This window comes from Ranitomeya variabilis, chromosome 4 (assembly GCF_051348905.1).
Source record: "Ranitomeya variabilis isolate aRanVar5 chromosome 4, aRanVar5.hap1, whole genome shotgun sequence".
Classification (NCBI taxonomy): domain Eukaryota; kingdom Metazoa; phylum Chordata; class Amphibia; order Anura; family Dendrobatidae; genus Ranitomeya; species Ranitomeya variabilis.
In genome coordinates this window covers 762,415,022-762,440,896 of record NC_135235.1, presented here as the reverse complement: position 1 = coordinate 762,440,896, position 25,875 = coordinate 762,415,022, and the positions used below count along the sequence as shown (strand labels likewise).

The window sequence follows — 25,875 nt, the reverse complement described above, 5'->3', positions numbered from 1 at the left end:
CTGTCAGACCGCTGATCTGACACAGCTCTATGCACAGTGTCAGATCGGTGATCTGATCTAATATAGTGATGCCCCACCCTGGAACAATGTTAGAAAGTAAAAAAAAAAAAAAAAATAGAATGTACAAAAAAAAAAAAAAATCCCCAAATAAAGAAAAAAAAAATTCCCAATAAATCCATTTATTTATGTAAATAAATAAAAAAACAATAAAAGTACACATATTTGGTATCGCCGCGTCCGTAATGACCCGACCTATAAAACTGTCCCACTAATTAACCCCTTCAGTGAACACCGCAAAAAGAAAAAAAAAAAAAAACGAGGCAAAAAACAACGCTTTATTATCATACCGGCGAACAAAAAGTGGAATAACACGCGATTAAAAAGACGGATATAAATAACCATGGTACCGCTGAAAACTTCATCTTGTCCCGCAAAAAAAAAGCCGCCATACAGCATCATCAGCAGAAAAATAAAAAAGTTTTAGCTCTCAGGATAAAGCAATATATAAAATAGTTTTTATTGTGTAAAAGCACCAAAACATACAAAAAATGATATAAATGAGATATCGCTGTGATCGTACTGACCTGAAGAATAAAACTGCTTTATCCATTTTAGCACACGTGGAACGGTATAAAGGCCCCCCTAAAAGAAATTCATGAATTGCTGTTTTTTTCATTCTGCCTCCCAAAAATTGGAATAAAAAGCGATCAGGAAATGTCACGTGCCCAAAAATGGTACCTATAAAAACGTCAACTCGTCCCACAAAAATCAAGACCTCACATGACTCTATGGACCAAAATATGGAAAAATTATAGCTCTCAAAATGTGGAGACGCAAAAACTATTTTTTGCCAATCTTAAAAATCCGCCAAAAAAAGCTATAAAAGTAAATCAAACCCCCCTTCATCACCCCCTTAGTTGGGGAAAAACAATAACATTTTAAAAAATGTATTTATTTCCATTTTCTTCTTATAAGGTTAGGGCTAGGGTTAGGGTTGGGGTTGGGGCTAAAGTTAGGTTAGGCTTAAGTTTGGATTACATTTACGGTTGGGATTAGGGGTGTGTTTGGGTTAGGGTTTCAGTTAAAATTGGGGGGTTTCCACTGTTTAGGCACATCAGGGGGCACGTCCAATCTCAATTCCAGCCAATTCTGCATTGAAAAACTAAAACAGTGCTCCTTCCCTTCTGAGCTCTCCCGTGCGCCCAAACAGGGGTTTACCCCCACATATGGGGTATCAACGTACTTAGGACAAATTGGACAACAAATTTTGGGGTCCAATTTCTCCTGTTACCCTTGGGAAAATACAAACTGGGGGCTAAAAATAATTTTTGTGGAAAAAAAAAAGGTTTTTTATTTTCACGGCTCTTCGTTATAAACTGTAGTGAAACACTTGGGGGTTTAAAGTTCTCACAACACATCTAGATAAGTTCCTTGGGGGGGTCTAGTTTACAATATGGGATTACTTGTGGGGGGTTTCTACTGTTTAGGTACATCAGGGGCTCTGCAAATGCAACGTGACGCCGGCAGACCAATCCATCTAAGTCTGCATTCCAAACGGCGCTCCTTCCCATCCGAGCTCTCCCGTGCGCCCAAATAGTGGTTCCCCCCCACATATGGGGTATCGGCATACTCAGTAGAAATTGGACAACAACTTTAGCGGTCCAATTTCTCCTGTTACCCTTGGGAAAAAATTGCAGGCTAAAAGATCATTTTGTGGAAAGAAAAAAATATTTTTTAGTTTTCACGGCTCTACATTCTAAACTTTAGTGAAACAATTGGGGGTTAAAAGTGCTCACCACACATCTAGATAAGTTCCTTAGGGGGTCTTCTTTCCAAAATGGTGTCACTTGTGGAAAGTTTCAATGTTTAGGCACATCAGAGCTCTCCAAATGTGACATGGGTTCCGATCTCAATTCCAGCCAATTTTGCATTGAAAAAGTCAAATGGCGCTCCTTCCTTTCCGAGCTCTGCCATGCACCCAAACAGTGGTTTACCCCCACACACGGGGTATCAGCATACTCAGGACAAATTGTACAACAACTTTTGGGGTCCAATTTGTCCTGTTACCCTTGGTAAAATAAAAACTTGGGGGCGAAAAGATCATTTTTTGTGAAAAAAATCTGATTTTTTTTTACGGCTCTACATTATAAACTTCTGTGAAGCACTTGGAGGTTCAAAGTGCTCACCCCACATCTAGATTAGTTCCGTAGGGAGTCTACTTTCCAAAATAGTGTCACTTGTGGGGGTTTAAATTGTTTAGGCTCATCAGGGGCTCTCCAAACACGACATGGTGTCCGATCTCAATTCCAGCCAATTTTGCATTGAAAAGTCAAATGGCGCTCCTTCCCTTCCGAGCTCTGCCATGCGCCCAAACAGTGGTTTTATCCCCACATATGGGGTATCAGCGTACTCAGGACAAATTGTACAATGACATTTCTCCTGCTACCCTTGGTAAAGTAACAAATCAAGTCTGAAGTAAAAATTTTGAGGAAAAAAGTTAAATGTTCAATTTTTTTTAAACATTACAAAAATTCCTGAGAAGCACCTGAAGGGTTAATAAACTTTTTGAATCTGGTTTTGAGTACCTTGAAGGGTGCAGTAGAATGGTGTCACTTGTCATTTAGACCCCTCAAAGTCACTTCAAGTGTGAGGTGGTCCCTAAAACAGGTTTTGAAAGTTTTGTTGTAAAAATGAGAAACTGCTGGTCAATTTTTAACCCTAATAACTTCCTAACAAAAAAATTATGTTTCCAAAATTTGCTAATGTAAAGTAGACATGTGGATGATGTTATTAACTATTTTGTATGATATGGCTCTCTAATTTAAGGGCATACAAACTAAAAGTTTAAAAATTGCAAAATTTTCAAAATTTTTTGCCAAATTTCCATTTTTTTCACAAAGTCAAATTGAAGAAATTTTATCACTATCATAAAGTACAATATGTCACGAGAAAACAATCTCAGAATCACCAGGATCCGTTGAAGCGTTTCAGAGTTATGACCTCATAAAGTGACAGTGGTTGAAAAAAATGGCCTGGTCAGGAAGTTGAAAACAGGCTTCGGAGTGAAGGGGTTAAAGTTGTCGCTCAGGCCATGTTCACACTTTGCGTTTTTCACCGCGGAACCGCCGCGATTTTGCCGCTGCGGGTCCACTGCAGTTTACATTGCGTTTACATTTATATGTAAACCTATGGAAACCGCAAACCGCTGTGCACATGCTGCGGGAAAAACCGCGCAAAAACGCTGCGATTCTGCACCCATAGGAAAGCATTGATCCGCTTACTTACCGCATGGGGCTGTGCCCACGTTGCGGGAAGTAAGCGGATAATGTGCGGGTGATACCCGGGGTGGAGGAGAGGAGACTCTCCTCCAGGCCCTGGGAACCATATTTGTGTGTAAAAAAAAGAATTAAAATAAAAAATAATTATATACTCACCTCTCAGCGCTGCACGCGGCCATCCGGTCAGGGTTGCTGTGTGAACAGGACCTGCGGTGACGTCGCGGTCACATGTCCATGACGTCGCGGTCACATGACCGTGACGTCACGAAGGGTCCTTCTCGCACATCATCTTTGGAACCGGACCGCCGGGTGCAGCGCCGAGGAGATCGGGACGTCAGAGGGTGAGTATATAAACTTTTTATTTTATTTTAACATTACTATTGATGCTGCATATTGCTGCATATGCAGCATCAATAGTATAGGCGGAAACCCGCAGCGGAAACCGCAGAACAAGCCGTGATAAATCTGCAGGGATAACCGCAGTGGTTTTGCCCTGCAGATTTATCAAATCCGCTGCGGGAGAACCCGCAGAGGTCACCTGCAAAGTGTGCACATAGCCTCATAGGCTATGTGCACAAGTAGGAAATGTGGTGCAGAATTTTCTGCACTAAATCTGCATCTCCTGGCAGAATCCGCAAGTGCGTTTTTTATGCGTTTTTTGTGCCGATTTTACCACTGCAGATTTCTATTAATGGAGGGGTGCAGAAACGCTGCAGAAACGCACAAAAGAAGTGACATGCACTTCTTTGAAATCTGCAGCGTTTCTGCGCAGATTTTTCTGCACCATGTGCACAGCTTTTTTTTTTCACATTGATTTATATTGTACTGTAAATCACAGTGCAGTTCTGCACCAATTCTGCACTAAATCTGCATCGTGTGCACATAAAAGTGAAGTTTGGCCAGAAAGACTGGACCTGGTCTTGTAGGGACCATATGATCACATTCAGCAGCACAGAAGGGAGAGAAGGGAGATTCATCCGATAAGATCTCAGGGGTCTAGGAAGCCAACAGCATCATTACCCTCCGCTTTCTCTTACAGGCCCATCATAATACTTTTCTTCAAGTGATTTTCTATCTTGTCAGCACATTCTACGTACGCGGTCATTTGGCTTTATAGTTCACAGATCTGGGCAGGTAACAGCGTCTCCTAAACCCAGGGGGTAGGTGGATCTACCAGGTTGTAAGTTCTATAGAAAAGGGCTTTCAATGACCAAAGTCATTTGAACAGTTTTGGGAGGAGGAGAATGTTGTGGTCTAGAGGCAAAATGGTGATCATGGTAATACGGCCGGACTACACCACCGATAAAGCAGCCACAGCCGGTGACTGAGAAGAATCTGTGACTTCTCTGCATTTAGTGGTCACTACTCACCTGGGTAGCCATATGTAGGAATCTCCTCTTTACACCACTCATCCCCCCTCACATATGTCTCTGTAGTATTAATATGGGTCAGATCTTCACCCTGAAACAAATATTATAAAAGTCACCGACAGATGGAGAAGTTCCATCTATGATCAGCTCTAATTCTGCCATCTCCACCGTTCTCATTACACAAGTATAAAACATATAATACTGGAGGATAAAACAAGACTGAGCACAAGACCTTCACCGGCGTCTACACATCATAGGGGAGATCTCCTGACACCTTCTCTCCATCTACCTGATGGTCCTGAGGAGCATTGGGATCTTCTTGGTTACAGTCCTGTGGAAGAAGAGGACGGGGACATCTCTCTGGTGTTGTCCTCTTACTGGATAGATCTGGAGGAAAAACATACAGGGACTGAATTCATTCTTTACATACAGATAATTATAGGCCATGTGTATTTAGTCCTGTCTATTACCTGGAGATGTGAGGGGCTGAGGAACCTCCATTATGACGTTCTTGTACTGATCTCTGTGTCCTTCTAAATACTCCCACTCCTCCATGGATAAATAGACAGCGACATCCTGACACCTTATAGGAACCTGACACATACAACGATACCGTCATCCCACCGATCCCTTCATAGTGTTACTGTATAATGTCCCAGCATTCCCAGCAGTGTCACCTCTCCAGTCAGCAGCTCAATCATCTTGTAGGTGAGTTCTAGGATCTTCTGGTCATTGATGTCCTCATGGATCAGGGGGTGAGGTGGAGGCCCCGTGATTGGGCTCAGGGGTCTTCCCCATCCCTCAGACACAGGGTCCTGACAGCGATCACTAGAGGTCTTCTTCACCACTGTGTAATCCTGGTAATGGAGAGACACATTAATAAATCTCACTACAGACATTTCCAGAGTCCTCACCTCTCCAGTTCTGTCCATCTGTTATTCCCATAGATAAGAATGATGTAATGTGACGTTATCAGAATCTCTCACCTCTCCAGTAAGCCGGAAGAGGATCTCTAGGGTGAGGTGTAATATCCTCTCCGCCATCTTGTCTCTGTCCATATCCATCTTTGATGGGTAAATCAGGAAAATTCTCTTTTGTAGAAGATCTTCACTGAGAGGATCCGATATTGTAGAGACCTGAATGAGAAGATGAGCCGATGTAACATCATAAGAATCCTGTAATAATACAATTACTGGAGATAATAAGGGAAACATATGAGGAGATTTATTATTTTACAGTATTTAGTTTCCTTCTTTACATCTACTAATAAAACCTTTATATTTAGGCCACAGACAACAAGCAGTTTCTTCCTCGGAGTCGGCAGCTGAATACGTTTCTCATAGACTCATCTTCCATAACGCTAATTCTCGTCTCATTTACCGACCCTGGAATCGGCATCAGCAATACTGCAGGAGATATTCACTACACGCGACATGAGAAATAACTACTTCATGATGAGGACGACATCTTCATCTTCTACTACGGCTCTAGAGACATATGTGGCCAGAGTCGGTCACTGACTCCATCACCACCGGCCGTCTATATGAAGGTTTCCCGTCTTCCCTGCACTGTAATCTTCTATCACGTTAGATCTCAGCTCTGATTCACACACACAAGTTTGAGGCTTTTAGAAAAGCTTTTTTATTTCCACAATCAACGTGGACAGAAATGATCTGATCCCAAAGTCTCCATGTACAGTGATTTATGGGGATTATTTCTGGCCTTAGGCTTTCCTATATTACAGGAAAACACCAGAAAAAAACAGATATTATCCCCTTTCTGCCAGGTGACGGAATAGTACGTCAGCTGGCAGAACCCCCGCTTTGAGGTGGGCTCCGGCAGTGAGCCCACCTCAAAGCCGCGACATGTCAGCTGTTTTGTACAGCTGACATGTGCGCGCAATGAGCGCGAGCGGAATCGCGATCCGCCTGCGCCCATTATCTAGTTAAATGCCGCTGTCAAATGCTGACAGCGGCATTTAACTAGCGCTCCCGGCCGCGCGGCCTGATGTGCTCGCACCGCTGACGCCCATCACATGATCGGGGGTCATCGGTGCATTGCCATAACAACCAGAGGTCTCCTTGAGACCTCTATGGTTGTTGATGGCCGATTGCTTTGAGCACCACCCTGTGGTCGGCATTCAAAGCACACCTGCATTTCTGCTACATAGAGGTGATCTGTATTTCACCTCTATGTAGCAGAGCCGATCGTGTAGTGCATGCTTCGAGGCTATTGAAGCATGCCAAAATTTTAAAAAAAAAGTGTTTAAAAATATAAAAACTATATAAAAGTTCAAATCACCCCCATTTCGCCCCAGTCAAAATAAAACAATAAAAAAAACCTACACATATTCACATATTTGGTATCGCCGCGTTCAGAATCGCCCGATCTATCAATAAAAACAAAGGATTAACCTGATCACTAAACGGCGTAGCGAGGAAAAAAAATCAAAACGCCAAAATTACGTTTTTTGGGTCACCGCAACATTGCATTAAAAAGGAATAACGCGCGAGCAAAAGAACGTATCTGCACCAAAATGGTATCATTAAAAACGCCAGCTTGGCACGCAAAAAATAAGCCCTTACCCGACCCCAGATCAAGAAAATTGGAGACGCTACGGGTATCGGAAAATCGCGCAATTTTTTTTTTTTTTTTTAGCAAATTTGATAAATGTTTTCACCACTTAGATAAAAAATAACCTAGACATGTTTGGTGTCTATGAACTCATAATGAACTGGAGAATCATAATGGCAGGTCAGTTTTAGCATTTAGTGAACAAAGCAAAAAAAACAAACAAAAAACAAGTGTGGGATTGCACTATTTTTGCAATTTCATCACACTTAGAATTTGTTTCCTGTTTTCTGTTACACGGTATGGTAAAACCAATGGTATCGTTTAAAAGTACAACTCGTCCTGCAAAAAATAAGTCCTCACATGGCCATATTGACGGAAAAATAAAGAGTTATGGCTCTGGGAAGGAGGGGAGTGAAAAACGAAAACGAAAGAAGTTCCGGGGGTGAAGGGGTTAAAATGTTTCTAAAGAAAATTGGCTCCAACAATTCTTGTAAAAAGAAAAAAAACAGGGAAAAAGCTGAAGACACATTTTATAATTTTTAACATGTTAAACATTTATTATCCCCTTTACCCCAAGGGTGGTTTGCACGTTAATGACCGCGCCAATTTTTACAATTCTGACCACTGTCCCTTTATGAGGTTATAACTCTGGAACGCTTCAACGGATCCCGGTGATTCTGACATTGTTTTCTCGTGACATATTGTACTGCATGTTAGTGGTAAAATTTCTTGGATATTACCTGTGATTATTTGTGAAAAAAACAAAAATTTGGCGAAAATTTCGCAATTTTCAAACTTTTAATTTTTATGCAATTAAATCACAGAGAAATGTCACACAAAATACTTAATAAGTAACATTTCCCACATGTCTACTTTACATCAGCACAATTTTGGAACCAACATTTTTTTTTGTTAGGGAGTTATAAGGAAGGGAAGGAGCGCCATTTTACTTTTCAATGCAAAATTGACTGGAATTGAGAGGGGACGCCATGTTGCATTTGGAGAGCCCCTGATGTGCCTAAACATTGAAACCCCCCACAAGTGACACCATTTTGGAAAGTAGACCCCTAAGGAACTTATCTAGGATGTGTGGTGAGCACTTTGACCCACCAAGTGCTTCACAGAAGTTTATAATGCAGAGCCGTAAAAATAAAAAATAATATTTTTTCACAAAAATTATATTTTTGCCCCCAATTTTTTATTTTCCCAAGGGTAAGAGATGAAATTGGACCCCAAAAATTGTTGTACAATTTGTCCTGAGTACGCTGATGCCCGATATGTCGGTGTAAACCTTTGTTTGGGCGCATGGCAGAGCTCGGAAGGGAAAGAGCGCCATTTGACTTTTCAATGCAAAATTGACTGGAATTGAGATGGGACGCTGTTATGATCCGGTGACCTTGGAGCAGCATGAAACTATCTCTGGAGAAGGTGGAACCTGTACTGACCGCAAACCCTGAACTTAACACCGCAACTAGAAGTAGCCGTGGAATGTACCTAACAATCCTAGACACCTCGACACAGCCGGAGGACTAAATACCCCTATAGATAGAAATGGGAATCCTATCTTGCCTCAGAGAAAAACCCCAAAGGATAGGCAGCCCCCCACAAATATTGACTGTGAGAGGAGACGAAAAACACACGCAGACTGAAAACAGGATTTAGCAAAGGAGGCCACTCTAGCTAAATAGAAAAGGATAGGACCGAATACTAAGCAGTCAGTATTAAAACACTGAAAAATATCCACAGCAGAAAATACAAAAATTCCACCATCTAACTAAAGACATGGAATGTATATCTGCATCTCCTGAGAATCCAACTTGACTGAATAAATCCTTACACAGTCTAAGCTGGACAAGAAAAAACATAGAATAGCACTAAAATGTAAAGCCCACAGCATGTGGGCTGCAGAAACAAAAACCAGAACTTATCTTTGCTGATTTGGGCAGCAGGGCAGGAGGAACCAGACAGAGATGTGAAACCTCCAAGAACAATGGACAACTGGCAAGGACTAAAGGATCCTGCACACCTAAATACCCAGTGAGAAAGCAATAAGCAGGGACACCTGAGCAGAATTACAACCCAGGGACAACTGCATTACCAGCAACAACCACCGAAGGGAACCCAAGAGCAGAATTCACAACAGGACGCCATGTTGCGTTTGGAGAGCCCCTGATGTGCCTATACATTGAAACCCCCACAAGTGACACCATTTTGGAAAGTAGACCCCTTAAGGAACTTATGGTAAGCATAACGCACCAGCCCATTTCCTCTATCCACTGGATGGGCAATACTTCAATATAAATGACAACATACTGACCCCGGAGTTCTTAGACTCCTTTTAGTCAAGAAGCATTATTTGAATTTAATAACAAGATTTCTTTATTAACATGTAAAACAAACACATTTAAAACCAATACCTCACAATCAAGAATAAACCAAAAACAGAGATCAGCGAAATATAAATACAGTGTACCCAGGTGAACCTTCCTCCTATTTAGTTAAATATACACCTATCATTACATTCCATGGGAAATCAGTGCGGTGAAAAAGGGACTCAAGTTTGGTGTTTAAAAATACACTATTAAGCCCTATTATCCTCCAATAAACGCATCAAGGAGTAAATTACTCCATAGAGCAATGGGACAAATCCCCACTAGAAGGTTTAACACATACAATACTTTATGGATCCTGGTAGCCTGCTGACATCAAGATCATATAGCAAATACGCCCATAATGAGCTGGACTGGACAAATTGCCAGCCATATACACACAGCAAGCAAGCTATACCGCACGGTTCCTAGCTACTCCATACCTGCACCGCCCATATTGAAAACTGAGAATGTGTAGTGAAAGTGGAGAGCATGGGTGTAATCCCGGTTCAAAAACATATTACCTGAGCGCAGTCACTGCAAACACAGACTCTCAACCTAGTGGCACGCTGTAACTCCGTCACCCCGACGCGCGTTTCGCACCCGCTTCTTCCTGGGGGCGTGTCATAGGTACGGCGTCACTATCTTTTAAAAGCCGAGGCAGCCAATCCGATAGCCGCGGCAGGGCATTCCCTAGATGAGTCATATTTCCCAGAACACCTCCACACGGTGACATATCTCAAAGCAGCCTCACCTCCATGGATCTATCGCCGAGGCTTAGGAAAATCGCGATCACACCTGATTGCGCGTATGTCACACAGAATATCTCACAGGTAACTCACGGCATCAAAGTAACCATACCCATACCAAGCAGAGCCATGGTCGAAACCATCAGCGCTGCTATAAAGGTAACCATCTCTATGGACGAGCAGTACTTTACGCCAGAAAAAAGGGCCATGTACCAGGACTGTGAGGCAAGAGCGGAGCTACCCCTGCAGGATGAAGCACCAGTCAATGCCATCAACCCCCACACACATGAACCCATATATTTCACAGGGCGAAATACCCATTACACAAAACCCATACAGAATCCCAACAAACACACTGCGCAATTCTCAACCTGATCACATATTATATTGCACCCTATCCCTATAGCACCAAAACCAGAAAAAAACATAGTGTACTGATACTGGCGCTTAATTAAGCCTGAAAGTTTCTCCCTATGCTGAAAATATATGTAAATTCAATAAGATAGCCATCCAATAAATATAAAAACTAGGATGCCCGTAAGTCCGCCACCTGGAAAACTATATATGCCATTGCATTCATATTGATTATTAAATTAAACGCATAGGGGATCATAGGCTTGGCAATTCATCCCTACATCACCGGTAAGTATAAATACAGTATGACTACTACCTACAGACCCACGACATATGTGCGAATAGATCTACACTAGTTACTACGTACAATACATAAGAGTCCATAAATCAAGTACAAATCAGTCATATAATGTCCGGCAAAAAAGAGGAAAGTTTGCCGCTTTATTACTGCCCAGGAAAAATCTTCGGCCTCTCAGCCTTATATCAATGTCCACTGGTCCAATTCCTGATGAGTAAGTAAAACGCTCCTTCATGCAAACAGCAATCTTGGTAGATGTAGAAACCTTGAACGCCGGATAGATCAAATCCTGAGATACAGTATAAAAAGGTGACACAGCTCCTATGCTTCCTCATAAGACCAGCGGCCTTAGCGGATGTGAAATCCTTGGAAACAGAATGGTCTTAACTCAACGTCTTCAGGGTCACATCGATATCAATGATCCATGATAAAGAGAATGTTGGCCACACATCAATAGAACCCCACCGTATAGTTTCTAGAAAAAATAAACTCAATTAAAAACAGCACAAAACCACACCAAAGACAACAACAAAAAATTAAAAATATTTAAAAGAGACCGACTAAAACTCGTATGTGCACAAAAAGACCGAAACATTGATGGCTTACAAGAAAGAGCCAAACCCCAAATTTTCGTTAAGGCCCTGCGGAGCCAGTGTGCCCAAACGGTATATCCATCTGCTTTCAACCTGCGCAAGGGCCTTACCCAAATCTCCACCCCTAGGGCCTACGGTCACAAGATCTATACCTTTAACTGTCATAAAACGGGGATCACAATTGTGGAACTTCTTGTAGTGCCTCGGGAGTGTTTTTAAACTAGCCAGATCATCTATTGTTTTAGCTTTTTCTATATCAAGCACATGCTCCCGGATGCGTACCTTCAGTTCTCTACTGGTAAGTCCAATATATACTTTCCCACAGGGACAAGTGGAGTGGTAAATTACCCCCTTTGTTGAACATGATATAAAGTTCCTAATCTGAAATACCTTAGACCCGTCAAAATTGGTGAATTTTTTAGTCTTGACACAATTCGCACAGGCCTTACACCGGCCGCACGGGAAAAAGCCAACCAGGTTATTGGGCGCAACTTTTCTCTTTTCGGGCTCATAATGACTATGCACTAGGATATCCCGGATATTCCTTGATCTCTTAGCCACAATGCCTGGTTTTGAAGGTATGATTAGTTTCAATATCGGATCTGTATGAAGAACCGCCCAGTGCTTTTCGATAATCTGCCTAAATTCATGCCATTTATTATGGTACCCCGTGATGAATCGTATTTGGTCTTTACCATCCTTTACTGCACCACTACTATTGCCATATAATAGAGTATTTCTGGAGGTATTTTTAGCTCTCAAAAGCCCTCTCCTAATTGTTTTCTGGCCATATCCACGTTGCAGAAACCTGTCTGCCAAATCCATAGACTGAGTTGTGAAGTCAGTATCATTGGAACAAATGCGGCGAACCCGCAGAAACTGGCCAATCGGAATCCCCCTAATAGTGGAGGGCAAGTGTGCTGAACGGGCATGGAGCAAAGAGTTGGTGGCTGTGTCTTTACGAAAAACATTAGTCACAATGTCGCCCTCCGGGCGGGCACGTATCTGCAAATCCAAGAAATCAACCGACCTCCCATATTTGAAGGTGAGTTTAATATTCCGGTTGTTCTGATTCAGACTGGTCATCATGGTATTAAGCCCTGCTGTGCTCCCCTCCCACACAAACCAAATGTCATCTATATATCTCATCCACTCCTGGATGAGATGACACTGGGGGATGGGGTTACTCATAAAGATCTCCCTCTCCCAAGCCCCCAGGAAGAGGTTAGCGTAGGAGGGGGCACAGCAGGCCCCCATAGCGGTACCTTGTAACTGCAGATACGTGCCACGCCCGAAGACGAAAACATTGTGTGAAAGTACAAACTCAAGCAACCTGAGCAGCAATAATACCATTTTTTTATCCAAATTACTACACTCCAAATACCAGGCCACAGCACTTATCCCATCAGCGTGTTTTATGGAGGTGTAAAGTGCCTCTACGTCAGCTGTCACCATGATGCTATTTGGGCTAAGTTGAAGATTATCCAATCTGCGTAGGGCGGCTGTGGTGTCCTTAATGTATGAAGGTAGTTGTGTCACCAGAGGCTTCAAATAGTAGTCCAAAACCTGAGTAACGATCTCACACAGGCCCCCGTTGCCAGACACAATGGGTCTGCCCGGAGGGTCAACGGGGTCCTTGTGTATCTTGGGTAAAAGATATAGGGTAGGCATCCTAGGATGCATATTTTTGATCAGTTCCCATAATCTTTTGGGGACTAAGCCTTCCTCAAATGCCCCTTCCAAAATGTCGCTCAGTTGATCCTGAAACGACCTAAGTGGGTTCCCAACCATTTTCCTGTAACACTCCCTGTTATTAAGCAGTTTAAATGCTTGTTTCTCATATAAAGTGTGAGGCCAAATTACCAGGTTTCCGCCTTTGTCGGCCGGTTTAAAAACAACATCCCCCCAACCCTTGAGGATGTCCAAAGCTTCCTTCTCCGGCTGCCTGATGTTGGATGGGCCAAAGCCCTTTAGGGCAAGTTTCTCAATATCCCCAGCCACCAACTTAGTAAACACTTCCACAGCCGGGCAAAGATTCAAAGCGGGGAATTTCTTTGGCTTCCCAACCAAGTGGTCTGGAAATCCACTCACCTCAATAGGATTGCTCTCCAACGCCAGAGCCTCTAGGTTAGCCAAAGCCTCCCTCTCCTCCTCAGTGTCAAAGATGGTGTCACCCTGCCCCTTATGATGCAATCTCTTTAAAATCAGCTTCCTTGAAAACAGGTGTAAATCTTTTACACATGTGAAGGGGTCTAGGGAAAAAGAGGGACAAAAAGTAAGACCCTTTTCAAGGATGGATATTTGCTCCTCAGATAATACATGTGATGACAGGTTGATTACCTTCATCTTGTCATTCCTTTGATAAGGTCTCTTTCTGAAAAAATCGTGTGATCTTGAATTCCCACCATACCTGGTGCGTTTATTCCAAGGCACAATATCAGCCCCCTGATTTGCAGTACCGGTATCTGACATAGATGATGTTGAGCTAATGGAGGTAGTTCTCAATTCTCTCCTCTCCCTACTTGGGCGAGGCTCCTGCCACCTATAGACTCTGTTGTTCTCGTAATCAGAAATATCCCTAGAGTATTTCTTCATTTTTCCCGAACAGATATCTTTTTCCCATTTTTCCATGTCACTGGTGATTTCCCCAAGAAAGGTTTCAAGTTGTTCCTTCTTAAGTTCATTTTTAAGGAGAATATCCAACCTATTAATTTCATCTTCAATCTTTTTGATAGATAGAGTGTTACTTTCTATAATAATTTGTAAAAATTCAAGGGAACAGGTTGAGGCGGCTGCCATCCACCGATCCACCAATTGTTGCTCACCCAAATCGAAGGTCGGGTACAACTGCACCCTTAACCCCCGAGGAATAATTTTCTGACAGACATAGTTCTCCAAGGTAGTCCTGGTCCACCATACTTTAGTCTTTTTGTGCACATAACTTCTATATTGTTTCATCAAATCCTTGTAATTGTTAGAAACATCGGTCACTGATTGTGAGGCACTTGTATGAAAAATAGTAGAAGCCTTCTGACGCCAGGTCAATTCTCTGGCCGTAAAGTCCATACTGGACCACAGTGTGCACTGCCAAAAGACAGATAAACATATGGTAAGCATAACGCACCAGCCCATTTCCTCTATCCACTGGATGGGCAATACTTCAATATAAATGACAACATACTGACCCCGGAGTTCTTAGACTCCTTTTAGTCCTTTTAGTTTTAGCCCATCCAACATCAGGCAGCCGGAGAAGGAAGCTTTGGACATCCTCAAGGGTTGGGGGGATGTTGTTTTTAAACCGGCCGACAAAGGCGGAAACCTGGTAATTTGGCCTCACACTTTATATGAGAAACAAGCATTTAAACTGCTTAATAACAGGGAGTGTTACAGGAAAATGGTTGGGAACCCACTTAGGTCGTTTCAGGATCAACTGAGCGACATTTTGGAAGGGGCATTTGAGGAAGGCTTAGTCCCCAAAAGATTATGGGAACTGATCAAAAATATGCATCCTAGGATGCCTACCCTATATCTTTTACCCAAGATACACAAGGACCCCGTTGACCCTCCGGGCAGACCCATTGTGTCTGGCAACGGGGGCCTGTGTGAGATCGTTACTCAGGTTTTGGACTACTATTTGAAGCCTCTGGTGACACAACTACCTTCATACATTAAGGACACCACAGCCGCCCTACGCAGATTGGATAATCTTCAACTTAGCCCAAATAGCATCATGGTGACAGCTGACGTAGAGGCACTTTACACCTCCATAAAACACGCTGATGGGATAAGTGCTGTGGCCTGGTATTTGGAGTGTAGTAATTTGGATTAAAAAATGGTATTATTGCTGCTCAGGTTGCTTGAGTTTGTACTTTCACACAATGTTTTCGTCTTCGGGCGTGGCACGTATCTGCAGTTACAAGGTACCGCTATGGGGGCCTGCTGTGCCCCCTCCTACGCTAACCTCTTCCTGGGGGCTTGGGAGAGGGAGATCTTTATGAGTAACCCCATCCCCCAGTGTCATCTCATCCAGGAGTGGATGAGATATATAGATGACATTTGGTTTGTGTGGGAGGGGAGCACAGCAGGGCTTAATACCATGATGACCAGTCTGAATCAGAACAACCGGAATATTAAACTCACCTTCAAATATGGGAGGTCGGTTGATTTCTTGGATTTGCAGATACGTGCCCGCCCGGAGGGCGACATTGTGACTAATGTTTTTCGTAAAGACACAGCCACCAACTCTTTGCTCCATGCCCGTTCAGCACACTTGCCCTCCACTATTAGGGGGATTCCGATTGGCCAGTTTCTGCGGGTTCGCCGCATTTGTTCCAATGATACTGACTTCACAACTCAGTCTATGGATTTGGCAGACAGGTTTCTGCAACGTGGATATGGCCAGAAAACAATTAGGAGAGGGCTTTTGAGAGCTAAAAATACCTCCAGAAATACTCTATTATATGGCAATAGTAGTGGTGCAGTAAAGGATGGTAAAGACCAAATACGATTCATCACGGGGTACCATAATAAATGGCATGAATTTAGGCAGATTATCGAAAAGCACTGGGCGGTTCTTCATACAGATCCGATATTGAAACTAATCATACCTTCAAAACCAGGCATTGTGGCTAAGAGATCAAGGAATATCCGGGATATCCTAGTGCATAGTCATTATGAGCCCGAAAAGAGAAAAGTTGCGCCCAATAACCTGGTTGGCTTTTTCCCGTGCGGCCGGTGTAAGGCCTGTGCGAATTGTGTCAAGACTAAAAAATTCACCAATTTTGACGGGTCTAAGGTATTTCAGATTAGGAACTTTATATCATGTTCAACAAAGGGGGTAATTTACCACTCCACTTGTCCCTGTGGGAAAGTATATATTGGACTTACCAGTAGAGAACTGAAGGTACGCATCCGGGAGCATGTGCTTGATATAGAAAAAGCTAAAACAATAGATGATCTGGCTAGTTTAAAAACACTCCCGAGGCACTACAAGAAGTTCCACAATTGTGATCCCCGTTTTATGACAGTTAAAGGTATAGATCTTGTGACCGTAGGCCCTAGGGGTGGAGATTTGGGTAAGGCCCTTGCGCAGGTTGAAAGCAGATGGATATACCGTTTGGGCACACTGGCTCCGCAGGGCCTTAACGAAAATTTGGGGTTTGGCTCTTTCTTGTAAGCCATCAATGTTTCGGTCTTTTTGTGCACATACGAGTTTTAGTCGGTCTCTTTTAAATATTTTTAATTTTTTGTTGTTGTCTTTGGTGTGGTTTTGTGCTGTTTTTAATTGAGTTTATTTTTTCTAGAAACTATACGGTGGGGTTCTATTGATGTGTGGCCAACATTCTCTTTATCATGGATCATTGATATCGATGTGACCCTGAAGACGTTGAGTTAAGACCATTCTGTTTCCAAGGATTTCACATCCGCTAAGGCCGCTGGTCTTATGAGGAAGCATAGGAGCTGTGTCACCTTTTTATACTGTATCTCAGGATTTGATCTATCCGGCGTTCAAGGTTTCTACATCTACCAAGATTGCTGTTTGCATGAAGGAGCGTTTTACTTACTCATCAGGAATTGGACCAGTGGACATTGATATAAGGCTGAGAGGCCGAAGATTTTTCCTGGGCAGTAATAAAGCGGCAAACTTTCCTCTTTTTTGCCGGACATTATATGACTGATTTGTACTTGATTTATGGACTCTTATGTATTGTACGTAGTAACTAGTGTAGATCTATTCGCACATATGTCGTGGGTCTGTAGGTAGTAGTCATACTGTATTTATACTTACCGGTGATGTAGGGATGAATTGCCAAGCCTATGATCCCCTATGCGTTTAATTTAATAATCAATATGAATGCAATGGCATATATAGTTTTCCAGGTGGCGGACTTACGGGCATCCTAGTTTTTATATTTATTGGATGGCTATCTTATTGAATTTACATATATTTTCAGCATAGGGAGAAACTTTCAGGCTTAATTAAGCGCCAGTATCAGTACACTATGTTTTTTTCTGGTTTTGGTGCTATAGGGATAGGGTGCAATATAATATGTGATCAGGTTGAGAATTGCGCAGTGTGTTTGTTGGGATTCTGTATGGGTTTTGTGTAATGGGTATTTCGCCCTGTGAAATATATGGGTTCATGTGTGTGGGGGTTGATGGCATTGACTGGTGCTTCATCCTGCAGGGGTAGCTCCGCTCTTGCCTCACAGTCCTGGTACATGGCCCTTTTTTCTGGCGTAAAGTACTGCTCGTCCATAGAGATGGTTACCTTTATAGCAGCGCTGATGGTTTCGACCATGGCTCTGCTTGGTATGGGTATGGTTACTTTGATGCCGTGAGTTACCTGTGAGATATTCTGTGTGACATACGCGCAATCAGGTGTGATCGCGATTTTCCTAAGCCTCGGCGATAGATCCATGGAGGTGAGGCTGCTTTGAGATATGTCACCGTGTGGAGGTGTTCTGGGAAATATGACTCATCTAGGGAATGCCCTGCCGCGGCTATCGGATTGGCTGCCTCGGCTTTTAAAAGATAGTGACGCCGTACCTATGACACGCCCCCAGGAAGAAGCGGGTGCGAAACGCGCGTCGGGGTGACGGAGTTACAGCGTGCCACTAGGTTGAGAGTCTGTGTTTGCAGTGACTGCGCTCAGGTAATATGTTTTTGAACCGGGATTACACCCATGCTCTCCACTTTCACTACACATTCTCAGTTTTCAATATGGGCGGTGCAGGTATGGAGTAGCTAGGAACCGTGCGGTATAGCTTGCTTGCTGTGTGTATATGGCTGGCAATTTGTCCAGTCCAGCTCATTATGGGCGTATTTGCTATATGATCTTGATGTCAGCAGGCTACCAGGATCCATAAAGTATTGTATGTGTTAAACCTTCTAGTGGGGATTTGTCCCATTGCTCTATGGAGTAATTTACTCCTTGATGCGTTTATTGGAGGATAATAGGGCTTAATAGTGTATTTTTAAACACCAAACTTGAGTCCCTTTTTCACCGCACTGATTTCCCATGGAATGTAATGATAGGTGTATATTTAACTAAATAGGAGGAAGGTTCACCTGGGTACACTGTATTTATATTTCGCTGATCTCTGTTTTTGGTTTATTCTTGATTGTGAGGTATTGGTTTTAAATGTGTTTGTTTTACATGTTAATAAAGAAATCTTGTTATTAAATTCAAATAATGCTTCTTGACTAAAAGGAGTCTAAGAACTCCGGGGTCAGTATGTTGTCCCTTAAGGAACTTATCTAGATGTGTGGTGAGCACTATGACCCAACAAGTGCTTCACAGAAGTTTATAATGCAGAGACGTAAAAATAAAAAATCATGTTTTTTCACAAAAATGATCTTTTTGCCCCCAATTTTTTATTTTCCCAAGGGTAAGAGAAGAAATTGGACCCCAAAAGTTGTTGTACAATTTGTCCTGAGTACGCTGATACCCCATATGTGGGGGGAACCACCGTTTGAGCGCATGGCAGAGCTCGGAAGGGAAGGAGCGCCATTTGGAATGCAGACTTAGATGGATTGGTCTGCAGGCGTCACGTTGCGTTTGCAGAGCCCCTGATGTACCTAAACAGTAGAAACCCCACACAAGTGACCCCATATTGGAAACTAGACCCCCCAAGGAACTTATCTAGATGTGTTGTGAGAACTTTGAACTGCCAAGTGTTTCACTACAGTTTATAACGCAGAGCCGTGAAAATAAAAAATCCTTTTTTTTCCCCAAAAATTATTTTTTAGCCCCCAGTTTTGTATTTTTCCAAGGGTAACAGTTGAAATTGGACCCCAAAAGTTATTGTCCAATGTGTCCTGAGTACGCTGATACCCCATATGTGGGGGTAAACCACTGCTTGGGCGCATGGCAGCACTCGGAAGGGAAGGAGCACTGTTTTATTTTTTCAACGCAGAATTGGCTGGAATTGAGATTGGATGCCATGTCACGTTTGGAGAGCCCCTGATGTGCCTAAACAGTGGAAACACCCCAATTATAACTGAAACCCTAATCCAAACACATCCCTATCCCTAATCCCAACCCTAACCACACCCCTAACCCTAATCCCAACGGTAACTCTAACCACACCCCTAACCCTGACACACCCCTAACCCTAATCCCAACCCTATTCCCAACCGTAAATGTAATCCTAACCCTAACTTTAGCCCCAACCCTAACCCTAGCCCTAACCCTAACAGGAAAATGGAAATAAATACATTTTTTAAATTTTTTAATTTTTTGCTAACTAAGGGGGTGATGAAGGGGGGTTTGATTTACTTTTACAGCGTGTTCTTTAGCGGATTTTTATGATTAGCAGCCGTCACACACTGAAAGAGGCTTTTTATTGCAAAAAATATTTTTTGCGTTACCACATTTTGAGAGCTATAATTTTTCCATATTTTGGTCCACCGAGTCATGTGAGGTCTTGTTTTTTGCGGGACGAGTTGATGTTTTATTGGTAACATTTTCGGGCACCTGACATTTTTTGATCGCTTTTTATTCCGATTTTTGTGAGGCAGAATGACCAAAAACCGGCTATTTATGAATTTCTTTTGGGGGAGGCGTTTATAACATTCCGCGTTTAGTAAAATGGATAAAGAGTTTTTATTCTTCGGGTCAGTACGATTACGGCGATACCTCATTTATATCATTTTTTTATGCTTTGGCGCTTTTAAATGATAAAAACTACCGTATTTTATAGAAAAAATAATTATTTTTGCATCGCTTTATTCTGAGGACTATAACTTTTTTATTTTTTCTTTGATGATGCTGTATGGCGGCTCGTTTTTTGCGGGACAAGATGACTTTTTTAGCTGTACCATGTTTATTTATATCTGTCTTTTTGATCGCGTGTTATTCCACTTTTTGTTTGGTGGTATGATAATAAAGCGTTGTTTTTTGCCTCTTTTTTTTTTTTTTTTTTACGGTGTTCAATGAAGGGGTTAACTAGTGGGACAGTTTTATAGGTCGGGTCGATACGGATGCGGCGATATTAAATATGTGTACTTTTATTGTTTTTTTTTTATTTAAAGAAATGTATTTATAGGAACAATATATATATATTTTTTTTATTTTTTTTACACATGTGAATATTTTTTTTTTACACTATAACATTGCCCCGGGGGGGGGGCATCATGTTATAGTGTAAGATCGCTGATCTGACACTTTGCTGTGCACAGTGTCAGATTGGCGATCTGACGTGCACTGCTCCAGACTTCCCGGCGCCTGGTCTGAGCAGGCGCTGTGAAGCCACCTCCCTGCAGGACCCGGATGCCGCAGCCATTTTGGATCTGGGCCTGCTGCAGGGAGGAGGAGTTAAGAGACCCTTGGAGCAACGCGATCACATCGCGTTGCTCCGGGGGTCTCAGGGAAGCATGCAGGGAGCCCCCTCCCTGCGCGATGCTTACCTATATCGCCGGAACACTGCGATCATGTTTGATCACAGTGTGCCGGGGTTTAATGTGCCGGGGGCGGTCTGTGACTGCTCCTGGCACATAGTGCCAGATGTCAGCTGTGATAGTCAGCTGACACCCGGCCGCGATCGGCCGCGCTCCCCCGTGAGTGCGGCTGATCGCATATGACGTACTATCCCATTGGTGGGCATACAGGCCAACCCCACCTCGACGGGATAGTACGTCTAATGTCAGAAAGGGGTTAAAAAGAAATTAATCTTTTTGTGCACAGAACATAGATGTGCACCGCAGGGACGGCACAGATGAGGCTTCAACAAAAACCCTGGCAGTTTAACCACTTGCTGCTGTGAAAAGCAAACATGACATCTAAGAAGGTGTGACAGAGTTTGGCTGAATGCCCCCCCGCCCCCAAGTACTGGATAGTATGGGGCGGCCTAGTCATTACGGTACTTACATGCCTAATAATGGTGTCTGGGCTGCAATGTATGAAGGTCTATTAGGCCAGAGGCAGCATCCAATAAGTTTACCTTTTACCGCCCCCATACACATTAGACTAAAGTTCCATGAAATCACTGATTTCAGGGGTTTGGGCGACTATAAAATGTATTTGGGGGCCTCCTGACAGATGATGTCAGGGCAGAGAAGGATCTGACATCCTGAATTTCAGAGGATAATCCGTTTGTTCTTCCTGTAGATAATCCTCCGCTAGAGGAGTCTGGAGGCGACTCTCGTACAGACCCCAGGAAAGCTGGAATATTTGTGTGTATGGGGGAGTCGGGAGAGATGGCCGTCTGCCAAATGACCGTTCAGCCAACTCTTATCTCATGTGTATGGGGCCGTTAGTATTACACTGACAGCAGTGATGATACACGGCACTACAGTAGTACAGGGCATCACCGGAGCCATCAGAGGCTTGTATGTTGGATGATCGCACTGATCAGAGGGGTTTAACAAAGGTTTAAAGTGAAAAACATCATAGTTTCAGCAACAAGAAATGCCGGATTACTTACCGGTAATGCTCCTTTATAGAGCCACGACAGCACCCACTGAGAGGGGATCCGCCCCTAGGAAAAGGGAAACCCTATGGAGAGATAAAAGGGGTGGTCCCCCTCGCTCCCACAGTTTGGGTAACAGAGATTGCGAGGAACCGCCCACCAGTTTTAGTAGGTAATTCCATATCATCATTTATCTTTACTTAATTATGTTTAACTACAAGAACCAATCACCCTTAACAGTGCTCATATGTAAAACTAATATATTTGGGAGGGAAGTGAAGGGGTGCTGTCGTGGCTCTATAAAAGAGCATTACTGGTAAGTAATCCGGTGTTTTCTCTTCGCCACGACAGCACCCACTGAGAGACTTTCAGAGATAGTTATTTGGGAGGGATTATCATCTACTGAAACACAAGTCAGTGGAGGCAGATAGATCCAGTCTATAGTGATTATAGAAGGTAGTAGGAGAAGACCAGGTTGCGGCCTTACATATTAGTTCTATTGGAACCTCTGCTCTTTAAGCCCAAGATGATGCTATCGCCCAGGTAGAATGTGCCTTTACAGTCTCAGGTGGATTCTCCCCTTTAGACGAATAGGCCAGGTATATTGCCTCCCGAATCCATCGGGATAACGTGCCTTTTGTAACACCGCTCCTTTTCTTTGACCCTGGAAGGAAACAAAGAGAGCCCTGCTCTTCCTCCAGATGCTAGTTCTATCTAGATAAGCTATTACAGCCCTTCTCACATCTAATGTATGGTACCTTTCCTCTTCCTGATTTGTAGGGTTATTATAGAAAGAAGGAAGAAGAATTTCTTGAGATCTATGAAATTTACTACATACTTTAGGTAGGTAGGAAGGGTCTGTTTTCAGGACAATTCTATCTGGAAATATTGACAGAAAAGGAGGATCTATTGATAATGCCTTACCCTTCTTGCCGACACTAAAGCGACAAGAAGAGCAGTCTTGAGGGAAACGTGTTTAATGTGAGCTGAGTGTAGTGGCTCAAACGGGTGACCTGTCAAGTCTTCAAGGACTAAATTAACATCCCAAGGAGGTAAGTGGGGGATTTGAACTGATCTGACCTCTGGCAGGCTGAAATAAATCTGGCTATCCACCTGTCACCCGCAATGTTGTGACTATACAAGGCCCCTAGAGCAGAAACTTGTACTTTTAAAGTACTAACTGAAAGGCCTAAATCACGTCCTCTCTGGAGAAATTCTAAAATAGTAGAAATCGGAATCAACAAGGCCGATGGATAGAGACTTAGAAATTTTTTCCACACCCTTACATATATAGATGTAGTGGATTTTTTCCTACTTAACAATAAAGTATTAATCAGAGAAGCCTCTTAGTTTTAGCAGCTGCCTCTCAAATTCCAGGCTGTTAACCGTAGTCCCTTCACATGAGGGTGGTTGAAGGGCCCCTGGAAGAGAAGATCCTGATCCTCTGGGAGAATCCATGGATCTGAGATCGACATGGCCCTGAGCAGGGAAAACCATGGTCTCTTTGGCCAAAATGGAGCAATTAGGATCATATTTGCTCTGTCCTCCCTTATCTTCCTGGGAAAGCATACGCTTTTTGGAATGTCCATGGAACTTGGAGGGCATCGAGAATATCGGGATTGTCGGTTCGGAACATTGAAGCGAGTCTGTTGTCTCTTGTAGCGAAGAGATCTATTTCGGGTATACCCCATTTCACGGTTATCATTTTGAATATTTGATGATTTAGAACCCATTCTCCTTGGTGGAGGGTACGACGACTGAGGAAGTCTCCTCTGACATGTAGTGCTGATAGGGACAGAAGATGTTCCTCGGCCATAGTTAGGATGTCGTCGGCTATAGACATGAGAGTTCCCGATCTTGTTCCTCATTGATGATTGATATAAGCCACTGATGTCATGTTGTCTGACAAGATTCTGGTATGTGTTCCGTGTAGCTGCAGAAGGAATTCACATAGGGCATGATAGATAGCTTTTAGCTCTCTCTTATTAGATGAGTCGCCTGACTCTGTAACCGATCATAGACCTTGGACTAACTGGTTTCCTAAATGTGCTCCCCAAACACTAGGACTGGCATCAGTAAATATTGTGTTTGAGGGTTTAAATACCCAGGGGACCCCACTAACCAAGTGATTTGGTTCTAGCCACCAGGTCAGGGTTTGGATTACCTCTCCAGAAAGGGAAATTTTACCCTCTAAACGACCCTGTAATTTTTCTTCCTCTTGTAAAATTTCATACTGTAAACGCCTTGAATGGAATTCAGCCCATGGGACAGCTGGAATGCATGACGTGAAGGAGCCAAGAAGGGACATGCCTTCTCTTAAGGAAATTAGAGGTTTATCTATCACTGACTGTACCTTATTTCTAATTGTTAATTGTTTAGTTTCTGGAAGAAAACATCTCTGGCTTACAGAGTCTAATATAATACCCAGAAATGTTTGCCGAGTTGTTGGAAATAACCTGGATTTTTCCCAATTTATCAACCACCCCAATCCCTGCAGGGATGAAATCATATCATGTTGCCGACATTGTGAAGGAGAATTTCCCACTACTAATAGGTCATCTAGGTATGGAATTATGAGGGTGTCTTTTAACCTTTTGACCTTAAATATGACATTACTTCTGACATTAATTTGGTGAAGACTCTTGGAGCTATTGACAGTCCAAAAGGCATTGCTGTATACTGAAAATGCCGTATACATCCATTCATCACAATCGCCACACGGAGATATTGCTGATGTTCTATAAAGATTGGTAGATGGTAATACGCATCTTTTAGGTCAAGTACCGTCATAAAACAATGGGGGAACAGAAGTTTTATGGTGGATCGGTTAGACTCCATTTTAACGGTTTGATTTTCTAAGAAGATGTTCAACTTTTTAAGGTTTATAATGGTTCTGAATGATCCATCCGGTTTTGGAATAAAAAATAAAGGAGAATAGAATCCCCTTCCCTCCTGAAGGAATGGAACTTCCACCAAAACTCCCTTGGATAGAAGATTCATTACTTCCTGCTCTAAAGCCTCCTGTTGTAATTTAGACTTTAAGGAAGTCAATAGAAATGAGTCCGGAGGGACTCGGGTAAATATTAATTTCAGGCCAGACGTTATGAGACTATTCGCCCAAATGTTGGAGGTTATTTCTCGCCATTGATTTGAGAAAAAGGACAATCTACCTCTCACAGGTAGATCTGCTCTAACGGGGTTTATCTTCAGTTTTAAAAGGGCGCTTCCCAAAGAATGCACCTCTCTGTTTGGTGTCTCTATTAGCCCAGCGGTCTTGGTTTTTAAAATCCTTCCTTTTATTAAATACGGGCTTCCGGAAAGCTCTCCTATAGGATGGAAAGTAATTATTATTAGGGAAGCCCTTTTTTTCTCTCTCCCGCTTTGGTTAGGATCTCGTCCAGTTTAGTACCAAACAGGTACTCACCCTGACACGGAAGGCCACACAATTTAGATTTTGTCTGGGGATCTCTTTTCCAGCCCATAAGCCACAGGGCCCTACGTGCTGCATTCGTCAGTCCTGCTGACTTGGCTGCCAAACGTATGGAGTCAGCAGATGAGTCCGCCAAGAAGGCTGTAGCACCTCTAATCAAGGGTATAGAGGATATCAATTTGTCTCTAGAGAGAATGCCTTTTAGCCCTTCCTCCAAGTCATTTAATCAGACTAACATGGACCTAGCAGTGCATGTAGCTGATATAGCCGGTCTAAAAGCTCCTGTACAAGACTGCCATGCCCTTTTTAAGAGAGAGTCGGCCTTACGGTCCAGTGGGTCTTTTCAACATGGGGGACGCCATCTTCTTCCTGTTAGACCCGGAGGTGCCCATTGCTTCCGGGTCGTGGCCAAACTGTGTGCGGCTGCGCAGCCTCTCGGTATCTGCGC

The 25,875-nt window shown here is 43.0% G+C and overlaps 1 protein-coding gene across 1 annotated transcript in view; it reads right to left on the bottom strand.

Annotated features, from left to right (window-relative positions):
• Positions 1-4,640: 4,640 nt before the first annotated feature.
• Positions 4,641-25,875, bottom strand: part of LOC143768285 (uncharacterized) — a 371,133-nt gene continuing 349,898 nt past the window's right edge. The window contains exons 2-6 of the mRNA XM_077256978.1: positions 5,635-5,784; positions 5,326-5,505; positions 5,119-5,242; positions 4,938-5,035; positions 4,641-4,739 (exon numbers count right to left, since the gene is read on the bottom strand). Coding sequence (XP_077113093.1) covers positions 4,641-4,739; positions 4,938-5,035; positions 5,119-5,242; positions 5,326-5,505; positions 5,635-5,784 — 651 coding nt within the window. The remainder of the gene's footprint in view (positions 4,740-4,937; positions 5,036-5,118; positions 5,243-5,325; positions 5,506-5,634; positions 5,785-25,875) is intronic.